Source organism: Leopardus geoffroyi, chromosome C1 (assembly GCF_018350155.1).
Source record: "Leopardus geoffroyi isolate Oge1 chromosome C1, O.geoffroyi_Oge1_pat1.0, whole genome shotgun sequence".
Lineage (NCBI taxonomy): Eukaryota > Metazoa > Chordata > Mammalia > Carnivora > Felidae > Leopardus > Leopardus geoffroyi.
Window position 1 is genome coordinate 210674900 of NC_059328.1, and position 21845 is coordinate 210696744.

At 41.9% G+C, this 21845-nt stretch overlaps 1 protein-coding gene and 1 pseudogene across 1 annotated transcript; both read right to left on the reverse strand.

Moving 5' to 3' along the window:
- Positions 1 to 873: 873 nt before the first annotated feature.
- Positions 874 to 13335, reverse strand: TM4SF20 (transmembrane 4 L six family member 20). Its single transcript, XM_045481547.1, has 4 exons — positions 13153 to 13335; positions 7165 to 7230; positions 3333 to 3484; positions 874 to 1162 (listed from the first exon to the last, which is right to left on the reverse strand). Exons 1-4 carry the CDS (start codon positions 13333 to 13335, stop codon positions 874 to 876), a joined length of 690 nt encoding a protein of 229 aa, XP_045337503.1.
- A 175-nt stretch (positions 13336 to 13510) lies between these two features.
- On the reverse strand, positions 13511 to 14351 carry LOC123599569 (annotated as a pseudogene).
- Between the last annotated feature and the right edge of the window lie 7494 nt (positions 14352 to 21845).

A 21845-nucleotide genomic window follows, 5' to 3' on the forward strand; every position in this document is an offset into this window, starting at 1 on the left:
CAAGAACCGTGTGATCATGACCTGAGCTGAAATCAAGAGTAGGAGGCTTAACCGACTGCACCACCCAGGTGCCCCCTATTTATTTTTTTAAGTAATCTCTACGCCCAACGTGGGTCTCGAACTCACAACTCCCAGATCAAGAGTCGCACACTCACCGGCTGAGCCCTCCAGGCGCCGCCCCCCAAACCAATCCTTGTACACGTCTCCCCAGTTATCCCTGATAGAGTCCGCAAGATGCATTTCATTGAAATCTTAATCTAGAGTAGCACCCTCTGCCCATCATGCCTTTTATTCTCCTGTATATTTTCTTGTTGAAAACGGGGCTATTGTCTGTTCGATGCCCCACGTTTGGGGTTTGTCTTAGTGTGTCCTCTTCCCCATATTGTGAGCTAGAAATTAGGTCTAAAAACATTCAGGTTATCTGTTTATTCTTTTTTTTTTTTACTTCAAGTATAAAGAAATACAGTAAAACAAATTCTATATTTTCACTTCCAGGACAACTGTTCCTTCCTGTCCTCCCTCCCTCCCCACCCCCTTTTCCTTCCCCCTCGCTCCCTTCTCCCCTTCTCCCTCCACACACAAGAATATAGTCCTTAAAAATTCAAATAGTACAGAAGTACCGAAAGCTACAAAACAAACTGAAAACTTCTCTCCGCCTTTCCTCCAAGTCAACCACTGATGATTGCTCTTGCTTGATACGTGAAAGGCTGATTTTTTTTTCTTTTTTAACCACCTCAAAGGTGACTTTTGGCCTAAAAAGACTCCTGTAGCTTCCTAGACAGCGTTCCACTATTGAACTTCTGAAAGAGTGTCTTTTAAACGCAATCCTCAGATGATTCAAACTGCTAATATTCCCACCTGATTGCCACAAAACTACACAATCCTACTTCTCCGCTTAGTGACTCCACACAGACAGCCGAGAAGACCGATGGCCATCTGACTGAGCCCACACATGAGCTCGAGAATCCCCACAAGCAGCAGGCCCAAGAACACGGAAAAATGGATCGTCCTGTGTCTGTTTTCTTTAGAACTGAAGTTCAAGCTATAGCGTCCACCATCACTGGCCCTGGTACCACTGAGGGTGGGATCAGTGACCTCAGCAGGAGCCATGCAGGACTCTCTGAAGAACCACTGTAGATTGAAGGATTCTGGATGGATGTTGCTGAAACGCAAGAAACGAGAGAAGATACTCAGGAATATCACCATGAAGAAAGAATGCAGCATTGTGTTTTTTCTTACACTCACAGAAAAGGACGAGTATAATAAACCACAAGTACCTTGAGGGGCGCCTGGGTGGCTCGGTCGGTTAACCGTCGACTTTGGCTGAGGGCGTGATCTCATGGTTTGTGAGTTCGAGCCCCGCGTCGGGCTCTGTGCTGACAGCTCAGAGCCTGGAGCCTGCTTCCGATTCTGTGTCTTCCTCTCTCTCTACCCCTCCCATGCTAATGCTCTCTCTCTCTCTCAATAATAAATAAACATTAAAACACACACACACACAACTACTTTGAAATACTGTGCCCAAAAGCTATAGCTAAGTTCGAGGTTTCTGGTCATGTGTCCACGTACTCTGATAGCTACAAAACTTTCGTTGATTATATAGCCCATCATTCTATAGCGCCTGCTCTTAGGTTGAACCATATGAAATTTGCTATGTCAGAAATGGTTGAATATTCATCTCCTGTGGTTCAACCTAATTATACAGGCGTTCTACTTGCTAAAGACATGCAAATCAAGGAGGCACCTCTTTCGTGGAGCTCAATCCTTCGTGCAAAACTGCAGTGATGTATCTGCTCTTAAACGAGATGTGCAACTTCTGCTGACAAAAGGCATGCTCAGTATGTCTGATTACCATCCATCCGTGCCCACTGTAACCAGGTCTGGAAAATGAGAGCTTCTAGCCCTAACACGAACTGTCCTAAGATGATGTTTCCTCAGTTTACTATGGAGTAAGGCTAAGTGTTCTTAGAAAGTTTGCATTTCTGGATCCCAAAGCTGACATTTATCCGGGGAAGATGACAGTATTTCCAGCGCATAGAATAGGCGTGTGCTTTCTGCGGTTTGCCAGCAAGTGTAGGATCGCTCTTGTAACTGTTTACTCTCTGTAACTGTCTGTGTCCCCAACTAGAGTGACTCTTATCTGCAGAGCTTAGCCTGGTGCATGCTGACTTGTCCTCTCCGAAGGACTAAATGTGCACAGCACCTGTGCTTACAATCTCTGATTTTAAACTTCGGATCTGTTAGGAAACGGAATTCTTTTGAATTTTGATTCACGGCAACTGCAGTCTGCAAATTTTGAGAGATTTTTATTTTTTATTTAAAAAAATTTTCAATGTTTATTTTGGAGAGAGAGACAGAGGGCAAGCAGGGGAGGGGCAAAGAGAGAGGGAGACACAAAATCTGAAGCAGGCTCCAGGCTCTGAGCTGTCAGCACGGAGCCTGATGTGGGTCTTGGAACTCATGAACTGTGAGATCATGACCTGAGCCGAAGCTGGAGGCTCAACCGACTAAGCCACCCAGGTGCCCCCAAGAGATCTTTATTTTTTAATGTAGCAAGATAAGAGGAAATGAGGGGGAAATTTTTTTTCACATAATTCCAAGAGTGAATTCTGATTATTTTCCAAACTGAGGAACATATAGGTAACTGATGGATTGGGTTGTTCTGTTCGTCCAGTTTTACAAATTCAGTGCTTAGATTCAGGCACAGAACCATCTTACAAGACTGAAATGAGCCATTTACAAGTAACTTCAGTGGTGTGGCTGTAGGCGTTAAAGTGGATTCATTCCCGTGCCTACGGTATATTTATAGTAAGTGCATGAATCTTTTGACTGCTTTGTTTCTTTTAGGGCTTATAAGGAAGGCTCTAGATTTTATGTATTGTGTTTTTAGTCAACTTTTTAAATTATAAAGGTAACATACGCTTAGGACTTAAGACATTGAGTTAGCTCAGAAGTGTAGAAAGTCAGTGCTCCCTTCACTTCCCCAGGGCATCTTCCGTTACCATTCTCCAAAGATCAAAGCTAAATTTCTGGCGTATATTTCTCGGAATTCTTGATACACATACACCTATGCAGCCACGGATTTTTAAAAGACCAGGATGAGCCATCTGAGGCAACTACTCCTTTTAGACAAGATCACCCCCAAAGCATTCTGAACGTAGTGGTTCCTCCGTTTCTGTGAGATTGTGCCCATCGGGGAAAATGTGCTAAATCCCTAAGAGTGTGTGTCCCGGCCACGCCATCAAAGAACAACTTGGGCCCCATGTCAACACCACACTCTTCTCGTGTAAGTAGCTGCAGCACGTAAGACAATCCGTGAAAATCAGGTGACTCACCTTAAGTTGTTGAATGAAAATTCACAGCTGGAAGTGCTGTTCACTTGAGAGTTACAAATGAGAGGGCCTTCCGAGAGAGCCCGGAGAGATACTAACATGCAGTACACAGCACCAATGACTGTGATCACATTCAGAAGTGATGACAGAAGCATCTGAAAAACAAAGGAGGCGCCAACCGGCATTATGTTTTTACACGTTTGCTCCCGGTCTGTTTCAAGTCTCAGCATCACGCACACGCTTCGGTTCAACTGCTGCTGTTCCCCGGCCACCCCGCAGCCCCAGGTCCTAAGATCTCGGTTTGCTTAGGTCGGAATTATAAAAGAACAAAGAGGGTGACGTCCCTGCCATTTGATTAGACTCACGAAAAGGTTGTGGGGCTTGCCACTGTCTCTGGGAACTCTGCGCTTTTGTATACCGGAGGCTTTTCCGTTTCAAGGGACCACTGAAATCTGGTACCTTCTCCCCGTTCTGTGTACTTTCTACTTCACAGAGCCTTGACTACATCTTAAGCACACACATTTTGGTGTCTGGTCTCCTGACTCCCAAATCTTTCATCCAGATTTGGTCCTGATGCTGTGAGTGGCCCTGCATTGTGCAGGGATCAGTCAACAGTGCAGTGTTCGAACAGGGTTTAGATACTAGTAGCATTCCTCTGCACCCCCCCCCCCTCCACCGCCCACCAACACCAACCCGGCTCCAAATTGTTGACAACCAAAAGTGTCCTGGACATTGCTGAAGGTCAGGCAGGGGCAGAACTGCCCCCCTTGGAGAACCATACTGTGTTCGAGACAAAGATTATAACCTTTAAGCATCTTTCATTTCATGAACGAGAGCCAGAGAAAGGAGAAAAAAGTGTGAAATTTGCCCATAGGAAATGTTATGGCCCAAGTGAAAGTTTGTATAGGTCTACCTTTTCCAAAAAGAAGCTCCATATTGTTTCAGTGAAGTTGTTAGTCAATGATAATCACGACTTAAAGTCTACAGAAATGAAGGGAAGGAGTACATGTCCTTTTCCTTTGATGTGATAATATTGCCACTCCTAGAGGGTTTAGAGACCTAATGCGTAAGCTGAATAAGTGGTTACCTACATAGTGTACGTTGTGGGATGTTGGGCTTTACATATATCATTTAGCCCTTTCAATAACCCCCCAAGAGATAGATACTATTATTCCCACTTCATGGATGAGAAAACTATAATTCAGGGAGGTTGGTGAACTTGTCAGGATCTCACGGAAATGCTAGTGCTCGGGTTTTAATCACGACACCAAAATCCTTCCAGCCAAAAGCGAAGAATGATGGATTTGGAGTCAATTCCAATCCGGATTCTTCTGTACTACTGTGGCCTGTGCAAGATGCTTCACTTGCTCATCAAGAAGTGCGCTGTTGGGGCGCCTGGGTGGCGCAGTCGGTTAAGCGTCCGACTTCAGCCAGGTCACGATCTCGCGGTCCGGGAGTTCGAGCCCCGCGTCGGGCTCTGGGCTGATGGCTCAGAGCCTGGAGCCTGCTTCCGATTCTGTGTCTCCCTCTCTCTCTGCCCCTCCCCCATTCATGCTCTGTCTCTCTCTGTCCCAAAAATAAATAAACGTTGGAAAAAAAAATTAAAAAAAAAAAAAAGAAGTGCGCTGTTGATGTTTTAGGTCATTTATTATTTCTGACTTCTCATCGCTACAAAGGGGCCTGGCTTTAGAAAAGTGACTCTGGGGATCTGAATTTGCCCGAGTCGGGGTTCATTTAAATGACTCAGCAAAACCAAAGCATTTGGAAACAAAATCAAGAAGCGACAAAGGGAAGGAGCAAGGAACAGTTGAATTGGGGGACATAGTAGGAACAGTTAATACAGAAGCCAAGCCTTGGTGACTCCATCTCCCACCCCAAGATCCAGCCTTTCTCACTTTTATGATGCTTTGGTCTTTTCTAGACTTGGAAGATGCCTGGTCTGACTTAAACGCAGGCTTCCCATAGCTGCCACCAAGTGAGAAAAGTGCTTAGGAACACTTTATTGCATCTAGTCAATATAAGCTGGAAATTTTAAGTAGCCAGCCTCCCTATTATTGATAAAACATGAGCAGTATTATTCAACATGCCCCTCCTCCACCACCGCCTTGGCACTCCAGAGTTCCTGCAGCTCGTTGGCACGTAATAATCTGTAATGTTGCTGAAGCGTGACTTCCAGTGATTTTCAAGCACGGTGTGGGGGAGCAAAGCCTGGCGTGTTAAGCCCAACACCTGCGTGAAAGGCGTCTTGGTTATTCTGAACTCACTGCCCTCCAAGGACAAAGAAAAATGATCGTTGAAAAGATGACTGATTTGCCATTAAAGGATATGTGGGGGAACAAAAGATTCCTAATGGAAATATGATTGGAGAGAAAAATCTAGATAAGTGTTCTGACATTTTGGCGTTCAGGGATTTAGAAATATCTCAAGTGTCTTTCTTAAGAATGTAAGTACAATAGAGAGGTAATACAAAGTCAAACTGCAAATTATGATCTAAAAAGTACCAGAGGGGGGAAACTGAAAACTAATATATACTGAATACCTATAGTGTATCAGGAACAAAGATGGACTATAAACAATTAGAAAGTAATTATAAGCCTAGATAAATATCAAATGTCAAAAAGTAAATTTTAGAAATATAAATTTTCTGTTATGGATATAAATATGTAATACAGATATAGATATGTATGCTTTTAAAAACTGGTTCTCACCCCTGGGATCACAATTAGAATCACCTAGGGTATTTTTGAAAAATACTGAATCTCTGGGAGCCAGCTCAGCCAGGAATATTTACTGTGACTGCTTGTTTATTAATTGACCCCCTTCCTTAGAGATTATTGAAAGCCCTCAGTGTTACATAATAGCAATGGTCATGGCATAAATAGTGTAAAGATTGTGAATTTTGGAGTCTGATGGATTTGGATGCAAATTCACCTACTGGCTACGCTGGCAAATTATTTGCTTTTTCTGAGGATCAACTTCTCGGTCAATGAAATAGAGATCATAATACTTCCCACTTAGTGCTTTTGAGAGCATTAAATAAGATTGTCGAGTTGGAAGTGTTCTGAGCGTAGTAACAGAAGGTTAATAAGTATTAACTTCCTTTACTTTTAACTTACCTACAATTTTGTATATAATAGGTACATACTACATTTGTGAGAAAATAACCCGTTATCTTCTTTTTTTTTTTTTTTTTTTTAATTTTTTTTTTTCAACGTTTATTTATTTTTGGGACAGAGAGAGACAGAGCATGAACGGGGGAGGGGCAGAGAGAGAGGGAGACACAGAATCGGAAACAGGCTCCAGGCTCTGAGCCATCGGCCCAGAGCCCGACGCGGGGCTCGAACTCACCGACCGCGAGATCGTGACCTGGCTGAAGTCGGACGCTTAACCGACTGCGCCACCCAGGCGCCCCCCGTTATCTTCTTTATACTGGATAAGGACAATTCTCCCGATCGTAGCAAGCCAGTCTTTAACAGAACTGAGGATACACTTTCCCAAAGTATTTTATACACGCCACAAAAAATAACAAATATTTGAGAATTATGAAATCGATTGGGGCTCTGGGTATGACTTACAAATCCCCTTTCTTTGAAAACTTTTAGTGACATCTGAAGATTGAGGAAAGGCCTGAAGACTAGACCTCAAAGGTAAATTTTTGTGGGGAGAGAAAAAAAAAGAAACAGAAAAAGAAAAACTTCACACTTTCCATATTATCATGTAATCGTTGCAAATGGCACGTTGCTAAGCCTGTGGTCCTGCCACTGACGGTTTGGGAAGCTTTGCTGCTGCATCAGCAACTGCTCATGCGCTTTGGCCCCGACGGGATTGTACTCACTCCAATTCTGTTGTTGCAACACGCTCTCTTTCTTGCTGCCAAGGACATTGTTGTTGCCGGAATGACCTGGAAATCACATCAGCAGGCAGGATGAGCATTGTCTTCTCATCAGATGAAAAAGCAGTAATCCCCACTCCCGCCAAGTTGTGGGAAATCAAGTCTCGAGAGAACCAACAGGGAAATTTGGCAACATCTCCTGATATCGGGGTCCCCGTTTCAACCACAAAGATGAGGATAACGGCTTCAAACCCTCCCGTCTACATTCTGGCTCTACTCTCATCTTTAGAGAGACTCGGATTTTAAATGGAATAGAATGAGTTATTTATCCATTATTTTGGAAAGAACGCTCCTGGAAGAATTGTTTGCGCCATCCAAAAGTCCCTTTTCTTCTCTTTTTTTTTTTTCTTCTTCTTGTTTTAAGTTACTATAATCTACAACCACTTATCCAATTTCCCAAAAATCGCATGAGTTAATCTGGGAAGCGCCCAGAAAGGAAGTTGTGGGGCTGGCAGTTGGGAACTAAGAATTCTGTCACCACCCTCTCCCATTTCCTAAGTTTCCTCATACCCCCCGAGGTCACCACTGTCTAGCTAGTTACCAAGCTTATGATCCGAGCATTCTTTTTGGTTCCACATTCTCCTTTCTGCTCGTGTGTCCATGATGGGTAATGATCTCACTTTACACTGATGTTCAGGAATCCTGTCTATAATGCATTCTGTGTCGAGGGAGATACACAATGCTGAGGAAAGCTGTAAGAAATGATGCCGCATTTTCGGGATGAGGCTTAAATTTTTAGGACTACCTAGTCAGCAGCTCCGACTAGAAATTCTTCCCGGAAAAAGTGTCGTATCATTGAAGAGCGACATGTGAATTACTTCCTTCTACTTAAGAAATGTTAGCCATGAGGTTTTTCTGCCTTCTCAGCATAGCTGCCCTGAAAGTAGTTCCCTCTTTTTTCCTTCCACTCTTGCTTTCTAATGTTTTATGGAGTTCTAACAAGGGGCCAGGTACCGTTGTAGGTGCTGAACATGTTTTAGTTCATGCCAGCCTCATAACAATCCTCTGAGGTAGGAACTATTATTACTCCCATTCTACCCGTGAAAAAACTGAGACACAGAAAGTTCGAGTGACTTGCGTAAGAGAGTGGACGAGTTGGGAGCCAAAGCTGGACATTTGGGTTCCAGAGCCCAGACTCTTTATTTATTCTCTTATTCTGAGAGAGGCAGAGAGAGGGAGGGGTGGGCAGAGAGAGAGAGAGAGAGAGAGAGAGAGAGAGAATCTCAAGCAGGCTTTGCACTATCAATGCTGAAATCAAGAGTCGGACACTTAACCAACTGAGCCACCCAGATGCCCCCAGAGCCCAGACTCCACCACGATTCCACCCTGGCCAATCCTGACAATTCTCTCTTCCTACAGAGAAGCTGTCCATTCACCTCCTTCCCCCGCCCCCGTCCCACTTCATCCTTCCTCCCACACACCCCCTTGGCTCCTCCCACCCTCCTCTTCTAACTGTTCCTTCCCTGATGCTTCTTTTTAAGCCCCCATCCACCTTTGTCCTTTTAGAACAGGTTTAAGATTTACTTACACCTTACAAGGCAGCCTTCCTGACGAACTTCACCCCGCCCTGACCAGGTGCTGACTCCACGTCACTTGTGGGGAATGCTGTATTGTTATCAAGCTTTGCTTGCCTATTGCCTTGAACACCAACACCCTTGTAATTCAGGAGGCACGTAGGTATGACAGCCAAGCCACTCAGGGGCATAGCTGAGAACCCCCAAAGGGAAAAGAAACTTCAGCCCCCAAATAGGTGTCAGCATTGATAGACTAAGCTTCTTTTGTTGTATTCATAAGCTATACTGTCTTCTGAAATTCAGGACAAATCATTTAGGACACAACCGGCACTGTGCCCCCCCCCATCTTTTTTTTTATAAATAAAGTTTTATCAGAATACAGCCATGCCCATTCACTGACATATTTTGTGCGGCTGCTTTCACACATCAATGGTACAGTTGAGTAATTGTGAGAGACTGTCTGGCTCACAAAGCTTAAAATACTGTCTGGCTCCTTATAGAACAAAATTCCCAGCCCCTGATTTAGAAATGCAATGAATATGTTAAAGTTGGAACAACATTAAGTTACAACTTAAATGGATAAATCATTCCATTTTCCCTATCGATGTAAATTAAACTAACTTTCTTGAGGATTAATTTATTTCAGAGCTGCTGAACATCTTTCGTAATTCTTTTCCCTTGCAAAGGTGTTTTATAAGATAACAATGACTGACAGTATGTGAATTCTCACCCAGTTGACTTCATGACATCTTTTTTTTTTTTTTTATTTTTTTTTTATTTTTTGAGAGGGAGAGCACAAGAGAGCATGAGACGGGGAGGGACAGCTAGAGAGAGAGAGAGGGAGAGAGAAAATCCCAAGCAGGCTCTTCACTGTCAGCAGAGCCCGATGCAAAACTCCATCTCACAACCCTGGGATCATGACCTGAGCCAAAATCGACCCAGGGGCTCAACCAACTGAGCCACCCAGCCCCTCCCCCCCAGGTTCATGACATCTTAACACATCTTTGTTATGTGATTATGGGTAACTTAATAACTCACTGTATTTCAACCATTTTGCCCAGTCAGAGTTTTGGGAATTGGAGGGACTCTTTATGAAATGGACAGTAAAATGTGGTTTGATTTGATTTTTGTTTAATGTCTACATCCCATGTCAGGCTTGAACCCACAACCCTGAGATCAAGAGTTGCACGCTCCACCAGCTGAGCCAGCCAGGTGCCCATGGACAGTAAAATGTGAAAATATATGTGTACACAGGTGACTGAATTATAAATCTTCCAGATAATCTCCTGTGATCATTAGTAATTATGAGAATACTCTTTCTCTTCAATTCCTAAGCATGAGTTTGTGTGAAATTAAAAATCTCTATAGATTTTTTTTAAATTTTTTAAAATGTTTATTTTTGAGAGAGACAGAGCACGAGGAGGGGAGGGGCAAAGAGAAAGGAAGACACAGAAACTGAAGCAGCTCCAGGCTCCGAGCTGTCAGCACAGAGCCTGATGCGGGGCTTGAACTCACGAACCGCAAGATCATGACCTGAGTTGAAGTCAGACACTTAACCGACTGAGCTACCCAGGCACCACAATAGATTTTGTTTTTAGAAAGAAGTAGTATTGTTCATTTTTTTCTTACAGAAACACATACTTTTATCCAGTTTTAGAAGTAAGGTAGTATATGATTTGGTAAATGAAGTACAAGAGAGCTTTCACATCATTGAAACTCTGATAAAATGCAAACTTTGGGCATTTTTCTATGTACTTGAATATGAGAATAACACACAAAGCCATAGTTCAGCATAAATACAAAAATTATATTTTGAAAACTCTTGTTATATGTAATATTTTCTAATGTGTTTAGCATTCAACAACTTGTTCTCTGTTAAGACTTGTTCTGTGTTAATTAATGATATTTAATATATTACCATTATGTAATAAGTACACTCAATGAGTAAGCATGATTAAGATGAGACTTCCAACTGACTCATATAAAATAAAATGACCTTTCTATTTTTAGAGGATGGACTTCAAGTCTTTTTTTTTAGTACCTGAAAAAAATAACACGTATTGATTTTTCCACTTAGGAGATGATGGTTGAAAATAATTATGCAACATCTTTACTCTTGATTATGGTTTCAAAAGATGAAAAAGTTCGCCTGTCTTTTGAGTAAATCATAAAACCATAAAATGAGTGTGTATTTCATGAAATAATCAATAATGAATTCCACAGTTTTTATTATTAGCTACTTCCTGCAAAATCCCATTTTTGAAAAAAGTTTAAAATACCTTAGCAATTTTAGAAAGATTTCAAGAACTAGGACAAAAGTGCTATCACAGGCAGTGAATTCTTCCTTATTAACGTTTCTTTGTATTTAGAAGTGTAGTAAGAGATCCACATTTTGAACAATTCCCTTTGAAAAAGATATTCTTCCAGGTCCTATATATAGCCAAGGATCAGGAAAATGTACCTGCGTTCTGAGCCTTTCTATCATCAACTAGTTTGCTTGTGAGCCTAGCCTAGAGTTTGAAGCTCAGTCTGTAAGAGACAGGTTGAAATTTTCAAGGAGCTGTTTGCTGCTTTGATGACCTTCTACAATGCTGCGCAACAGAGATAACCTTGTGTGATTCCGGTAGCTCATTAATGTTTATTGAGGATGATAAAGCAAGTGCAATCGTAGAACCAGGAAGTCCAGATCCTCTGGAACTGTTTCACAGATTTTGTCACCTCTGTATGCTTCAGTTTCCTGGCCACTTAAATGTGTGAATTACGTCCTGGATTTCATCTTTCCCCTTTGTCAGTTGGAGACAGTCGTTGAGAATGATGATGCTAATACTGGTGGAAAACAAACCTTTGGAATCAGATACATCTGGAATTGAGTTTCACTCCTACTATGTGACCTTGTTAACATTCCTAACCTTCTGTGTGCTGATCTGTCAAAACACAAGTAATAATATCTACTTGGCCAGATCATCAGAGAGATGAAATGAACTAGTGTAAAGCGTGACCCCCAGTAGCTGGCGCTTAACGGTACTCTCTGTGTGTTTTTCACTCTGTCTTCATCCCCTTTCTTCTTCCTCTCCCTCCCCCCCCCCACCAAAATAAGCATACATAGAACATAGCTGTGCACTATCACCACCTGAGGCTCCATGAATGCTAGCAAGAAATTCTTTTCAATGGGGATGGGGTTTATAGTAGAACCAATTTATATTTAAAGTTACATGAGTTATCCTAATGGATTAGGAACTTTTAGGGTTTTCATGGAAATTGCCATCATTGATTAAACTTGGCCTGCTGTGGGCACCTGCGTGGTTGGTTAAGTGTCCGACTTCAGCTCAGGTCATGATCTCATGGTTTGTGAGTTCGAGCCCCACATCGGGCTCTGCGCTGACAGCAAGGAATCTGCTTGGGATGCCCTGTCTCTCTCTGTCTCTCTGTCTCTCTGTCTCTCTGTCTCTCTCTGCCCTTGGCACATGTTCTCTCACACACTCTCTCTCAAAATAAATAAATAAGCTTAAAACAAACAAACAAACAACACTTGACCAGCTAGCTGCTCCTGGCTGCTGGTCTAAGCAGATGCAAGGAAGCTCATGCCATTCAAGTGGAGAGAAACTTCTAGAAGGGCAGAAAGCAGACACAAGGATTGGCAGTTGCATCGTGGATGAGCACTATTGATCACTTTCTCTCAGCCTGGAAGAGAAGTCTCATGGTGGTTGGAAGAAATAGCCCTTTGAGTAACTTTTTCTACCTAGAACAAGGTGAACAGATTGCTCACGATGTTAAAGGAAAAGAAACCATCAACTTTGGGCGGAATGCTTCCTAAAATGGCTTTCTGGTGCCAGAGTAGTTTCAAATCCAGTGTGCCAGCCAAAGGAGGATTTTTTATCTAAAGCTTAATATCTAATGACCCACGAGTGTTTTCATATAAGTCTGGGATAAGACCAGAAGCAGTAACATGATCATCATCGTTCACACACACACACACACACACACACACACAAACACACACATCCAAACAAAAGCTCATTTCTCTGGCTTTAACCAGAGTCCCTTTATGGGTAGCATTTCCCACCCCATATTCCTGTGAATACTTAGAGACTAGCATTGGCAAAGGAAAGCTGAGGGAATGGATTCAAAACATCTTGAACACAATAAAGAACAGCGTTACATGTGAAGAAATATGATCGGTACGAACCCAACCAACTTTTATCAAATTATTATTTTCTTTTGCCCGAGCCCCCTGGCCTGTACTCCAGTTTACTTAAATTGTCGGTCTTCACTTAATGCCAGTATAAATTAATACCATTCCACTCCTCCTGACAGCATCCCCAGCCAAGACGTAGCCCACCATCAGGTTAAAAGTCTTTAGAAGTTGGGTAAAATAGACAGGCCTTTCTCGAAATCAGGCCAAGTAAACGTTACTCACCATCAGCCCTGCTCCTATAATTCCTGGGAACCACCACTCAAAGCAAGAGATGGGGTTTTGAAGAAACTGGCCTTCATCAACTAAGTTGACAATTAGAGGGATTGCGTTGAGGGTTATTCCCAGTAGAAGTAGAACCAGCAAAGTGAATCCATTACAGGATGTCCATCCTTCACAGCAGGTCATGGTCAGTCCCTGGTTCAACGAGAAACCCTGTCAAAGTGGCTGTTTGGGTGGCGCTGCCTTGCCTTTTATCCTGAGCCTTCTAGTTAAAGTTTAGAACTTATGAAAAATAATTGCGGGAAGTAGTTCAGAGTCCAGTAGGGCAGGACATTATTATGAGAACTGTTAAGGAAGTAAATTGGGGTTTATTTGCACTTCGTTATGTATTTGTTAAAAACAAGCTTTTATAGTTTATAATAAAATGTTTCCCTCATAGACACAAAAATTTCCTGATAATGATTAAAAACAGCTACTCCCACCCACCCCCCACACAAACTTGTGTCCACCCCAGTATCCAATCTACATTGGCTTAATCTTTTTTAAAAGTTTATTTATTTAAAGAGCGAGAGTAAGTATCAGTAGGGGAGGGGAAGAGAGAAAGGGAGAGAGAGAAGCCCAAGCAGGCTCCTCGCTGTTAGCACAGATCTCGACATCGGGCTCAATATCACAACCTTGACTGAAATCATGACCTGAGCCTAAATCAAGAGTCAGACGATTAACTGACCGAGCCGCCCAGACGCCCCTACACTGGCTTAATCTTGAAGTGTCATCCAGTAAGACTGAAGACAAAACACTTCAGGTCCTGGGCAAGACAGTAAAGCACCAGGACGCCTTCTGGATCCTTGGATTGAATGACATCAATGAGAGCCAATCTTTGATGTGGTCAAAGAAACGTGTTCATCTGCAATGACAATTTCAAGCTCCTGCCAGCGCACCCTGTCAGCAGGAGGCCACAAAGCGTCGTCCTCTCAGGCTTTTTCATTGTCATTAGTTATTCTCCTCAGTTGCCGTATCACACATTTATGTACATAAGCCTCTTTCTCTGATCGTAACATCATTTGTATAATTGCTGTTGTTGGCACACCTCAATTTCCTCTCAGGTAGGAGCCACAACTGCAGGAACTCTTGGTTGAACTTGCCCTTGTGACCCACGTAATAACACAGATAAAGGTCACTCTCCATGACTCCATAGGACAAGGAAAGTGTGTGTGTGGGGGGGGGGGCGGAATCTGTAGTATGTGTTAGATATATTTATGCAAGAAAATAAAAAGATGAAAACTAAAAAAAAAAAAGATGGGTTTAAGATATGCTTCTCTAATGTATTTGACTAGTATGCCTTATAAAAAATAAAAACAAGAATATCCATTTTACATGATTTTTTTCTGTTGTATTGATATTATTACCACCTATGGAAGTTCCTTATTTGGAAAACGTTCAATAATAAAATGAACATATATGGGATGCCTGGGTGGCTCAGTCGGTTAAGTGTCCGATTTTAGCTCAGGTCATGATTTCACAGTTTGTGAGTTCCAGCCCCGTGTCAGGCTCTGTGCTGACAGCTCAGAGCCTGGAACCTGCCTTGGATTCTCCCTCTCTCCCTTTCTCTCTGCTCCTCCCCTGCTCATGCTCTCTCTCTCTCTCTCTCTCTCTCTGTCTCTCAAATAAGCATGAAAAAAATAATAATATGGATGGAACTGGAGTGTGTTATGCTAAGAGAAATTAGAGAAAGACAAATATCATATGACTTCACTCATGTGGAATTTAAGATACGAAACAGATGAACATAAGGGAAGGGAAGCAAAACTAATATAAAAACAGGGAGGGGGACAAAACACCAGAGACTCTTAAATATAGAGAACAAACTGAGGGTTGCTGGTGGATGGGGGGATGGGCTAAATGGTCAAGGAGCATTCAGGAGGACACTCATTGGGATGAGCACTGGGCGTTACATGTAGGGGACGAATCATTGGATTCTACCCTGAAATCACTGTTGCGCTACATGCTACCTAACTTGGATGCAAATTTAAATTTTTTAAAAAATATTAAAAAACAATAATAATAATAAAATGAAATACAAAAGTTCTCGTGCTAATTGGCCATCCGTGGGTCAACAAGAGGGCTCTGCTTGTGGTAATGACTGAGAGATTCAGGCTGACAGAGGCACAGCCATCTCTACCCCGGCTCTCACAACTGTAGAGGCAGAGTAAAAAGATGCGAGGAGCCACATACGAGGTCTTAAGGTTTTTGTCCAGAAGAGAGCCACATCACCTCTTGCCACATTCGCTTGGCCAAAGGGTCACTCAGTTATGCTTGAGTTCAAGTGGGTGATGAGCTACAAACCAATGTGTGTCTGGAAGAGATTGAAACATTAGGCGGCTCTAATGCCTCCCATGCCTTCCTTCTGCCCCCGAGTGGTCCCCATTCCGGCCCGGAGCAGGCATGCCGCGGATGCTGTTGGGAATGACGAGTGGCTGAGTGAGTGCAGAAGTGGAGTCGGTGTCATCCACAAGCTCAGGCGTCATGGTCTCAGAGAGTGGCACCCCAACCTGCAGAAGCAGGAGGGCATGGGGCATGTGTTACACTGGGCGTGTCTGGTAAGGGACACTGAAGCGTTAGTTGCACGTTGGGGTCCAAACAGAAAATGACTCTTCGTACCAAATGGATTAAGCATCCCCCACCCATCACCATAGCACACAAACCTCTGAAAATGACGGAAGGAACACCAGTACAGAGCACTACCCTTCAGTGGCGCTGTGAGAAGGGGGATAGTCCCGTTGAATGGTTTGTATACTTCTGCATGGTTGAGGTTATCTAGAATAATGTCATATTTATTTTATAAAAGTTCACTGCTAGAGACTACCATGCCGCTGAGTTATATAGATTATATGGCTACAGAATTATAATAATATATAAGTAAATTATGTATTTATTACTGAGATAACTGCATGGGAAGAGGTAGTTACTTATTTTAGCAGGTGGACTTGGCAATTTCACATGCTTTCCCATCCCCGTAAGGAGTTGAATTACAGAACTCTTTAGGTATTGGGGTGTTCAAAGGGACCTGAACTTGTTGGACTCTACCTAACTTCTAGACTCTTTGCCAGAGGACCAAAACTAAGTAGCATGATTTGGTAGTGGCCACAACAAAGCCTACTTCCACTTGGCTTTGGTAGTCTCTCCACTTGTAGCTAAGAGTAGGTACCTGAAAAATTGTGTAAAAATGTAGAAATATAATCTGTATTAGCAAGGGAAAGATATTTAGGGATAAAGCAGGAAAGGGAATCCACTTACAAACGAAGAGAAGGAATATAGCAGACAACTTTTTTAAATTTTATTTTTTATTTATTTATTTTTTTAATGTTTATTCATTTTTGAGAGACAGAGAGAGACAGAGTATGAGCAGGGAAGGGGCAGAGAGAGAGGGAGACACAGGATCTGAAGCAGTTTCCAGGCTCTGAGCTATCAGCACAGAGCCCGACATGGGGCTCGAACTCACAAACTGCGAGATCATGACCTGAGCCGAAGTTGGACGCTCAACCGACTGAGCCACCCAGGCGCCCGTATTTTTTATTTTTTAAAATTTACACCCATGGGGCGCCTGGGTGGCGCAGTCGGTTAAGCGTCCGACTTCAGCCAGGTCGCGATCTCGCGGTCCGTGAGTTCGAGCCCCGCGTCGGGCTCTGGGCTGATGGCTCAGAGCCTGGAGCCTGTTTCCGATTCTGTGTCTCCCTCTCTCTCTGCCCCTCCCCCGTTCATGCTGTGTCTCTCTCTGTCCCAAAAATAGATAAACGTTGAAAAAAAAAATTTAAAATTTACATCCAAATTAGTTAGCATATAGTGAAACAATGATTTCAGGAGTAGATTCCTTAATGCCCCTTACCCATTTAGCCATCCTCCCTCCCACAACCCCTCCAGCAACCCTCAGTTTGTTCTCCATATTTATGAGTCTCTTCTGTTTTGCCCCCTCCCTGTTTTTATATTATTTTTGTTTCCCTTCCCTTATGTTCATCTGTTTGGTCTCTTAAAGTCCTCATAGGAGTGAAGTCATATGATTTTTGTCTTTCTCTGACTAATTTCACTTAGCATAATACCCTCCAGTTCCATCCACGTAGTTGCAAATGGCAAGATTTCATTCTTTTTGATTGCCGAGTAATACTCCATTGTATATATATACCACATCTTCTTTATCCGTTCATCCATCGATGGACATTTGAGCTCTTTCCATACTTTGGCTGTTGTTGATAGTGCTGCTATAAACATGGGTATGTGTGTGTCCCTTCAAAACAGCACACCTGTATCCCTTGGATAAATGCCTAGTAGTGCAATTGCTGGGTTGTAAGGTAGATCTATTTTTAGTATTTTGAGGAACCTCCATACTGTTTTCCAGAGTGGCTGCACCAGCTTGCATTGCCACCAACAATGCAAAAGAGATCCTCTTTCTCCGCATCCTTGCCAACATCTGTTGTTGCCTGAGTTGTTAATGTTAGCCATTCTGACAGGTGTAAGGTGGTATCTTATTGTGGTTTTGATTTGTATTTCCTTGATGATGAGTGATGTTGAGCAATTGTTCATGTGTCGGTTGGCCATCTGGGTGTCTTCCTTGGAGAAGTGTCTATTCATGTCTTTTGCCCATTTCTTCACTGGATTATTTGTTTTTTTGGGGTGGTGAGTTTGATAAGTTCTTTATAGATTTTGGATACTAACCCTTTATCTAATATGTCATTTGCAAATATCTTCTCCCATTCCTTTGGTTGCCTTTTAGTTTTGCTGATGTTTCCTTCACTGTGCAGAAGCTTTTTATTTTGATGAGGTCCCAGTAGCTCATTTTTGCTTTTGTTTTCCTTGCCTCCAGAGACGTGTTGAGTAAAAAGTTGCCGCAGCAAGATCAAAGAGGTTTTTGCCTGCTTTCTCCTTGAGGATTTTGATGGCTTCCTGTCTTACATTGAGGTCTTTCATCCATGTTGAGTTTATCTTTGTGTATGATGTAAGAAAGTGGTCCAGGTTCATTCTTCTGCATGTCGTTGTCCAGTTTTCCCAGCACCACTTGCTGAAGAGACTGTCTTTATTCCATTGGATATTCTTTCCTGCTTTGTCAAAGATGAGTTGGCCATACGTTTGTGGGTCCATTTCTGGGTTCTCTATTCTGTTCCATTGATCTGAGTATCTCTTCTTGTGCCAGTACCATACCGTCTTGATGAGTACAGCTTTGTAGTATAGCTTGAAGTCTGGGATTGTGATGCCTCCTGCTTTGGTTTTCTTTTTCAAGATTGCTTTGGCTATTCGGGGTCTTTTCTGGTTCCGTACAAATGTTAGGATTATTTGTTCTAGCTCTGTGGAGAATGCTGGTGTTATTTTGATAGGCATTGCATTGGATATGTAGATTGCTTTGGGTAGTATCGACGTTTTAGCAATATTTGTTCTTCCTATCCAGGAGCATGGAATCTTTTTCCATTTTTTTGTGTCTTCTTCAATTTCTTTCATAGGCTTTCTATAGTTTTCAGTGTATAGATTTTTTATCTCTTTGGTTAGATTTATTCCTAGGTATTTTATGGGTTTTGGTGCAACTGTAAATGGGATCAATTCCTTGATTTCTCTTTTTGTCACTTCATTGTTGGTGTATAGGAATACAACCTATTTCTGTGCGTTGATTTTATATCCTGCAACTTTGCTGAATTCATGAATCAATTCTAGCAGTTTTTTGGTGGAATCTTTTGGGTTTTCCATATAGAGTATCATGTCATCTGCAAAGAGTGAAAGTTTGACCTCCTCCTGGCCGATTTGGATGCCTTTTACTTCTTTGTGTTGTCTGATTGCAGAGAATAAGACTTCCAATACTATGTTGAATAACAACGGCGAGAGTGGACATCCCTGTCTTGTTCCTCACCTTAGGGGGAAAGCTCTCAGTTTTTCCACATTGAGGATGATATTAGCATTGGGTCATTCATATATGGCTTTTATGATCTCGAGGTATGCTGCTTCTATCCCCACTTTCTTGAGGGTTTTTATCAAGAAAGGATGCTGTATTTTGTCAAATGCTTTCTCTGCATCTATTGAGAGGATCATATGGTTCTTATCCTTTCTTTTGTTGATGTGATGAATCACGTTAATTGTTTTGCGGATATTGAACCAGCCCTGCATCCCAGGTATAAATTCCACTTGGTCATGGTAAATAATTTTTTTAATGTACTGTTGGATCCGGTTGGCTAATATCTTGTTGAGGATTTTTGAATCCATGTTCATCAGCAAAATTGGTCTATAGTTCTCCTTTTTAATGGGGTCTCTGTCTGGTTTTGGAATCAAGGTAATGGTGGCTTCATAGAAAGTGTTTGGAAGTTTTCCTTCCATTTCTGTTTTTTGGAACAGTTTCAAGAGAATAGGTGTTAACTCTTCCTGAAATGTTTGGTAGAATTCCCCTGGAAAGCCATCTGGCCCTGGACTCTTGTTTTTGGGCAGATTTTTGATTACTAATTCGATTTCCTTACTGGTTATGGGTCTGTTCAAATTTTCTATTTCTTCCTGTTTCAGTTTTGGTAGTGTCTATGTTTCTAGGAATTTGTCCATTTCTTCCAGATTACCCATTTTATTGGCATATAATTGCTCATAATAGTCTCTTATTATTGTTTTTATTTCTGTTGTGTTGGTTGTGATCTCTCCTCTTTCATTCTTGATTTTATTTATTTGGGTCCTTTCCTTTTTTCTTCTTGATCAAATGGGCTAGTGGTTTATCAATTTTGTTAATTCTTTCAAAGAATCAGCTTCTGGTTTCATTGATCTGTTCTACTGTTTTGTTTTTGTTTTTTTTTTTTTTTTTTTTGGTTTCGATAGCATTAGTTTCTGCTCTAATCTTTATTATTTCCTGTATTCTGCTGGTTTGGGGTTTTATTTGCTGTTCTTTTTCCAGCTTCTTAAGGTATAAGGTTAGGTTGTGTATCTGAGATATTTCTTCCTTCTTTAGGAAGGCCTGGATTGCTATATACTTTCCTCTTATGACTGCCTTTGCTGTGTCCCAGAGATTTGGGGTTGTGGTGTTATCATTTTCATTGACTTCCATATACTTTTTAAATTCCTCTTTAGCTGCTTGGTTACCCCATTCAGTCTCCAAGTATTTGTTACCTCTCCAAGTTTTTTCTTATGGTTGATTTCAAGTTTCATAGCGTTGTGGCCTGAAAATATGCACGGTATAATCTCAATCTTTTTGCACTTACTTAGGGCTGATTTGTGTCCCAGTATATGGTCTATTCTGGAGAACGTTCCATGTGCACTGGAGAAGAATGTATATTCTGCTGCTTTAGGATGAAGTGTTCTGAATATATCTGTTAAGTCCATCTGGTCCAGTGTGTCATTCAAAGCCATTGTTTCCTTGTTGATTTTTTGATTAGATGATCTGTCCATTGCTGTCAGTGGGGTGTTGAAGTCTCCTACTATTACGGTATTACTATCAATGAGTTTCTTTATGTTTGTGATTTATTGATTTATATATTTGGGTGCTGCCACATTTGGCGCATAAATGTTTACAACCGTTAGGTCTTCTTGGTCCATAGACCCCTTGATTATGATATAATGCCCTTCTGCATCTCTTGATACAGTCTTTATTTTAAAGTCTAGATTGTCTGATATAAGTATGGCTACTCCGGCTTTCTTTTGTTGACCATTAGCATGATAGATGGTTCTCCATCCCCTTACTTTCAATCCGAAGGTGTCTTTAGGTTTAAAGTGGGTCTCTTGTAAACAGCATATAGATGGATCTTGTTTTCTTATCCATTCTGTTACCCTGTGTCTTTTGATTGGAACATTGAGTCCATTGATGTTTAGAGTGAGTACTGAAAGATATGAATTTATTGCCATTATGATGCTTGTAGAGTTGGAGTTTCTGGTGATGTTCTCTGATCCTTTCTAATCTTTTGTTGCTTTTGGTATATATGTATATATATATATTTTTTTTTTCATATTTTCTCCCCTCAGAAAGTCCCCCTTAAAATTTCTTGCAGGGCTGGTTTAGTGGTCACAAACTCCTTTAATTTTTGTTTGTCTGGGAAACTTTTTATTTCTCCTTCTATTTTGAATGACAGCCTTGCTGGATAAAGAATTCTTGGTTGCATATGTTTCTAATTCAGCACACTGAATATATCCCGCCACTCCTTTCTGGCCTGCCAAGTTTCTGTGGATAGGTCTGCTGCAAACCTGATCTGTCTTCCCTTATAGGTTAGGGACTTTTTTTCCCTTGCTGCTTTCATGATTCTCTCCTTGCCTGAGTATTTTGGGCATTTGACTATGATATGCCTTGTTGATGGCCGGTTTTTGTTGAATCTAATGGGGGGTCCTCTGTGCTTCCTGGATTTTGATGTCTGTGTCTTTCCCCAGGTTAGGAAAGTTTTCTGCTATGATTTGCTCACATAACCCTTCTACCCCTATTTCTCTCTGTTCCTCTTCTGGGACCCCTATGATTCTGATGTTATTCCTTTTTTTTTTTTTTTTTTTTTTTAATTTTTTTTTTCAACGTTTATTTATTTTTGGGACAGAGAGAGACAGAGCATGAACGGGGGAGGGGCAGAGAGAGGGAGACACAGAATCGGAAACAGGCTCCAGGCTCTGAGCCATCAGCCCAGAGCCCGACGCGGGGCTCGAACTCACAGACCGCAAGATCGTGACCTGGCTGAAGTCGGACGCTTAACCGACTGCGCCACCCAGGCGCC

Bases quoted from the DNA above. Each gene is read 5' to 3' on its own strand.
- TM4SF20 (XM_045481547.1), bottom strand. From the start codon at position 13,335: ATGACCTGCTGTGAAGGATGGACATCCTGTAATGGATTCACTTTGCTG. The intron at 7,231-13,152 runs GTGAGTAACGTT...TGTGATTTCCAG, and splicing joins TTATAGGAGCAGGGCTGATG to GTCATTCCGGCAACAACAAT. The intron at 1,163-3,332 runs GTGAGTCACCTG...CTTGCGTTTCAG, and splicing joins TTTTCATTCAACAACTTAAG to CAACATCCATCCAGAATCCT.